Source organism: Myotis lucifugus, unplaced genomic scaffold (genome assembly GCF_000147115.1).
Source record: "Myotis lucifugus unplaced genomic scaffold, Myoluc2.0 scaffold_73, whole genome shotgun sequence".
Taxonomy (NCBI): domain Eukaryota; kingdom Metazoa; phylum Chordata; class Mammalia; order Chiroptera; family Vespertilionidae; genus Myotis; species Myotis lucifugus.
Genome location: NW_005871121.1, coordinates 3,935,396 through 3,941,970, shown reverse-complemented (window position 1 = coordinate 3,941,970; position 6,575 = coordinate 3,935,396). Strand labels below are relative to the sequence as shown.

Here is a 6,575-nt window from a genome sequence, read left to right as displayed (position 1 = left end):
ATATTTTTTTTTAAAGAGAAAAAAAATAGTTTAAGAGAAATGATGCACCCCCACCAATTTTGGATGGCCTCTTAAACTGAGCTCCATCTCTTTACATATGTTATAAAATAAACCCAATACTGTTTTTCTCAAAAAGATGGCAGAAATGACCCAAGGAAAATGTACAGGCTGGATTTAGGCAACAAGATTAGTGTTTCCATAATAAAGGGTAGATTTTAAATAATAATGGATTACATTCCAAAGTTAACATTAAGGCCACTGAAAGTCAGTGAGTTATCTCTGTTACAGAATTTGCCAAAGAAAATGCCTTAGATGAAATAATTGGCTTTAAAAAATCTCAAAATTGTTGAAACATGGATAAATAGATGTAACTAAAATGAAGGATTTGTAGTGGAGCTTTTCAATGATAAGTGTAGGTACATTGATGGAGGGGGTCCAGTCACCCTGGGGGAAGACTGGCTTTGCTTTCTGATGGAGTAGGGGGCTGGTCACATTTCCAGCAGCAGAAACTTTAGATGTTATCTCTAAGGAAAGCCTGTGGCAGTTTTACATTCAAATAGATACAGGCCTACTTCCAAAGTCTTTGGCAACTTAAAGCTTTGGAGTTTGCTGAATTAAATAATAAAAAACTTATAAAATATCTAGGTATTTTAAAATAACAACATAGTGAAATATTAATCTGAGTTTGCCTCGTATGAAAAATCTAGAGCACAGAATTGAATCTATTAATTAAATATGTCCTGTATTTTTGAAATATATCCTTAAAAATGTGAAGCTACTACTAATCTGAGAAATGCTAAGTATTTAACTTGCCCCCTAAAATTTAGGCTTCTAAGAGTTTAAAGTTCAAATTAAATTAGGAAAAATTATATAGTTGTGATATCAAAATGCATAAAGTATACAAATTTATTTTTGAGAAAATAATTCTTATATTTTCTCTATAGAAATTAGTAGTTTACAGTATATTGTAGTCTTTATGTGTACTATGTGTGGTAAAATTTCAACCTAGGATATAATATTTTATGTGTTCTGATTTAAAAAAAGAGGATCAATTCTATGGTCTGAACCAAATTTTTAATATAAATACCAGTTTAAATTTAATTAATATCTTTTAGAATAATTATAAAAAGCATATAATATAATATTTGGTTTTTATATATTTGATGGTCTTTCCAAGTTAAATTTCAAGACTTAAATTAAGAGATGACCTTGGGACATTTTAAGGGCCCTGGAATGATTCAAGGATTTATTCTCTCTTCTTAAAAGAAATATTTTTTTTAAATATACTTTTATTGATTTCAGAGGGGAAAGGAGAGGGTTAGAGAGATAGAAACATCAATGATTAGAGAGAATCATTGATTGGCTGCCTCCTGCATGCCCCCCACTGGGGATCGAGCGTACAACCTAGGCATGTGCCCTTAGCCCGAATCGAACCTGGGACCCTTCAGTCTGCAGGCCGATGCTCTATCCACTGAGCCAAACCTGCGAGGGCAAGAAATATTTTTTAATTAGGCCAATTTAATATACTTGCTATCATGAAGGAAGCATTATCAAATAAAAATAACTATATTTTATTTATATATATATATATTTTAAATGTTATAAAGATTTCAATCTCTAAGGGAGGGCAAGACAAAATTGCCAAATATTTCTTAAGCAATACCAGGTTATTCAGAAATGGAATTTTAAAGCCCTCAGGCAGCCTGCTCATCAGATAGGTTGGGGGTAGGGCGACATGTGTACTTCATGGGTCAAATATATGTTTGCTTACTTTTTAAAAAAATATATATATTTTATTGATTCTTTATAGAGAGGAAGGGAGAAGGACAGAGTTAGAAACATTGATGAGAGAGAAACATTGATCAGCTGCCTCCTGCACACCTCCTATTTGGGATATGCCCGCAACCAAGCTACATGCCCTTCAACAGAATCGAGCCTGGGACCTTTCAGTCCACAGGCCGACCGTCTAGCCACTGAGCCAAACCAGTTAGGGACTTACTTTGCTTTTTCAATAAGATGCCTACTTTAATTACTTAATAAATTAGCTTTCTACAATATAATCAAGGTCTCATATAAATTCAGTTATATGTGAAGCCAGTATTTTTATAAGCAATTGGGTCTAACAAAGGCCAAAATAAAAATTTGCATATGTATGCAAATGAGCACTAGCCAAAAAGAATACTGTTTAAAAGTAAATTTTAAGCTTAATAAAAGGGAGAAATTTTAAAATCTCTTCTGCTACTATTTACATGGTAAACTAAAAGTTACTATTCAAGCATTAAAGCTGATCATTAATAAGTCACCATAAGTGAAAGAGAGTCACTTAAAATGTATGCAGGGCAGTATTGGCCAGCATCTGAAAGCAATTAAGTTTGTTGCTCATTTTAAAAGAAAGGAAAAAGTTTTTAAAGGAAACTCTTTAAATGTGGCTTGGAATTATTCTGGGAGAAAAAAAGCAAAAGGAGATTCCCTTTAAATATCTGGAAGACTGTGATTAAAAACCGATGTATTAGGTCTCAAAAAGAAAAGTAGATAATTTGCATTTTGCCTCCCTAACAAAGCTTGTGTTACTATGCTGAAAGACTGATAGCAGTAATTCAATCAGTGTCATTTACTGTCCACACTCAAGGCCAAGTAAAGTTAGAAAATAAGCCTTATTTCAGACAGATTTAAATTTGCCAATTGAAATAAGTGAATAACCAGGGGAACTTAGTTGTAAATGTCCTTACATGTTAACACAAAATAGGGGATATAGTGGAATAATCTTCTGTATGTAAATTACATCAAGGTTTAATTACTTTAACTTTTTTTACTTTAAAATTTTTTCACTTATAATGCTGATGGCAAGACACACAAGGTGTCAAAATAAGCCAAAGGAAAATGGTTTGGTAAAATGAAAAGATCCTGAGTTCAGTTTATGGAAGGGTCCCTTTATTAACTTGTGGTCAGGGATATGCTTATATATTTCCAGGAAACTTCTCCAAGCCCATGTGGATTCCTGCAACAATGGATCTGATGGAGGAACTGCTCCCCCTGTACCTGAGGCTGCAGACAGACAACTACTCCAACCACAGATAGCAGTGGCCCCAAGAAACACGCTGATGAGACAGAGGAGAAACATGCCAGAGATGGGGAATGGTAAAGACGTCTTGCCATGCTAGCAGTCATCAGCTGTGCATGGGTGTAGGTTGCCCTGGACCAAGCTAAAGAAGGTTGGACTTGGATTGCCGTTTCCCACCATTTGTCCACCATCCAGAACTGGAAGATAATTGTTGTCATGTCACAGGGGACAGTGATTGAGAAGGGAACCCATAAAAACTTGGACAGTGATTGGAAAGGGGACTCAAAGAACTGATGGCCCAAAAGGGAGCTTATTGCAAACTAGTTCCTTTGATGCCTGACAACAATTTTAAAAGGACATGATAGAACTCAATCGTTTTCATTGAATTTAAAAATCTTAAAAGGACCAGAGCTCTGCAAATGGCATTCATTCTTGTTAAGTTTATTAAAACAAAAAGGGAGATATGCTGGTGGATAAGAACAGCAGGTCATAATAAATGCAAGAAGTTCTCAGAAGGCTGATGGACTTCGATATTCAGCATGGCTGAAAAATCAGCATTATATTACCCTGCTGTAGGCCAAATGGCTGAAGGCAATCCCTTAAGCAGCAGTTCTCAACCTGTGGGTTGCGACCCCTTTGGGGGTCGATCGACCCTTTCACAGGGGTTGCCTAAATATATCCTGCATATCAGATATTTACATTAAAATTCATAACAGTAGAAAAATTACAGTTATGAAGTAGCAACGAAAACAATTTTATGCTTGGGGTTCACCACAACATGAGGAACTGTATTAAAGGGTCGCAGCATTAGGAAGGTTGAGAAACACTACCCTAAGCTGATAATTCTTTATTGTTTACCAAACCTTATCATTGATATCTGTTTGCTTTGGTAAAGGGCAAATGTACATTCTAGAAAATAAAAAGCCGTGGCTAGGGAGATTTGGGAAGCCCACTCCAAATCAAGTGTGAGGACTCCGCCTGCCTTGCCCCATGCCTTCTAAATTTATATTTCTTGTGTAGTGTATCCATTTATGTTGCAGCTCCTTCTTCAGATTCCTGAACCCTTGCTTAGAAAGGTTGCGGGAACTGGCTTCTGTCCCACTTACTCTGTCAGGATACTAAACTCTTGCAACCCACCTCCTCACCAGCCAACTAAGCATTCCCAGAAGTCTCTGGGCACATAACTCAATGCTGATATCTACCTTTTATTTCTCCTCAGTCCCACATCATCTAGTTATGATTCTGTTCCACAGACATCACTGCATCCACCAGGTTCCATCCCATCTTTTACTATAGTTCAACCACTGGAGCTTGGGAGATGCCAAGGCCGCATGGCTAGCTGCTGCAAAGTGGGAAAATAGGCTTTATTCCCCTTTCTGAGCAATGGTAAAGATGCTGCTGAGATGTGCCAATTGGCACAGTGTCTTTGGTTAAAGTGGTCTTTCTGTTTGTACTTATATTTCACACCTTCAGTTTCAAATATTAACTCAAGTGATGACTTGACTGGGAGACAAATAAGAGTGATAGACCCAAGACCAGATCAGAAATTTCCACTCCAGGGCCTACGTGTTCCTTTCATAGTCAAGCTTGAAATACCTCCATTCTTTTACCCATAGGATGGTTTTCTCTCCGGATGTGTTTCAATCTTCTAATGGCAGATGCAGAAGTTCAGTTTCCAGATATGCCCAATACATATATGAAAGGAGAATAAAAATTATATTCTTAACTTCTGGCACCAGGAAGCCTTAAGAGATGAAGCTGTCTTAGGGGAAAAACACCCTAATAAATGCCTGAAACAGATGGAAGCTGAGACCCAAAAGCCTGGGAGTTGGGTGTTACCAAGATACTTTGTTGCTAGTAGGTGTTTGTGAAGAGGACAGAAATGATGAGAGAGATGCCATGGGGAGATAGTGAGACAGAGTCCTAAAGAAAAAGGGTTTGAGATAAGCTGAAGGGAAAAGGGGATTGAGGAAGCGGAAAAGGAATTTTATAGAACAGAAAAGTCCCATAGTTGGTTTATAATTGATTACTATATGGTTCCTATATTCTTGTCAATTTGGGAGGGTTTTGAACTGTTGCAGAGGATGCATTAGAAAAGTATAGAGAGTTTAAGCCAATGTCACTCAGATTTTATGAAGTAAGAAGAGTTCCCAGATGACATTTGGGTTATATCTGGAAGAAAACCAGCTAAGTCTCAATCTGGGAATATTTCTAGATAGCTTTTTCCAAATTGTAGTACAATTGAGAGGCAAGAATCCTGCCAATGGAAACCATATGCAATTGAGGCAGTTAAGTTGCCAATATTTGGAGATGTTCTAGGAAGAATCTAGATTGGGTATGTAGTTTGCTATTCTTGGGAGAATATAATGTCTTGACAAATGAAAATTAAAGAAGAGTTAATTTTTGACTTGAGTTTTAAAGGAATAAATCATATTGTGTGGAAGAGAAACAAATAAGAAAAGTTATGCCATTGGATAAAGGTCCAGAAAGAACAGAGAGAAAGGAAGATGGTCAGACATTCTCTTGAGTAAATTTAGAAAAATTGATTAATTGAGACCTTAGCATGGAGAACCTTCAGGGTGGAGGCAATAAATTATTGTGGGGAAGCGATTTCTATTAATGTGTGAAGTGATTGGCAGTCATGAAAAGGATAAAATAAATGTAATGTATGGACACCATAATTTTGGCTCTCTTTTGTAGAATACACTGGGAGTAAACTCCAAAGATAGAGAAGCCTGAGGAGAGATGGGGAAGTCATGAGAAAATTTTGAACAACCTGGGGACTATAGAGAGGAAAAGATAGGAGTGGCATAGAATAGAGAAAGACTGGCTGTTTAGAGATGAATGGCTGTGGGAATGGAAGAGAACGAGGCTTGCTTGGGTTTGCTTGCATTTAAGGAACATTACTATCACATAGGATTGTGAAGAGTAGAGCTGGTTGTTGGTATTAGTTGCATCAATGCAAGCTCCCATTTGCTTAGGGTCTTGTTGTACATGGAGCCTCAGGCAGCTTTGGGCCACAGCAGCTTACCTTTAAAACCTTTTTCAACTTAGGGCTACTCAGCATTAGTGAAGTTAAATGAATAGAGACTGTAGCATAGATGATAGTTTCGCTGGCCCAGAACCAGTAACTCTCATGCGTTAGGTTATAGGTAGTGGAGATGATTATGGTCAAAAAGTAAGAGGTGAAGAAGATGAGGAAGAAGGCAAGAAACCTCAGGGCAGTGGCATGAGCTTTCATGCTGAAGTTGCTGTGGCCAGTGTCGTGATGTCGTATCTGCCTCAAGTGTTGGCACAACGAGGCTATGAGCAAGATGGTGGAGGTCAGGAACAGTAGGAAAGGAATGAACGACGTTGCCAGAAGCTGATGTACGTAATTTTTCTCCAGGAATGTCCTAAGTGTCTCAGTCTCTGTGTTGTTTCCAGGTAATTGCATCATGGATATTAACTGACTCTTGATGAAGACAACTCTAAGAGCTGAAACAATGATTGTCACACAGGAAATCATCAGAGA

At 37.4% G+C, this 6,575-nt stretch overlaps 1 protein-coding gene across 1 annotated transcript; it reads right to left on the bottom strand.

The window, feature by feature from the left end:
• Positions 1–6,038: 6,038 nt before the first annotated feature.
• Positions 6,039–6,575, bottom strand: LOC102431060 (taste receptor type 2 member 16-like; the record flags this gene model as incomplete). Its single annotated transcript, XM_023755322.1, has 1 exon — positions 6,039–6,575. A coding segment is annotated over one exon (537 nt), but the record flags the coding sequence as incomplete, so codon positions are not given.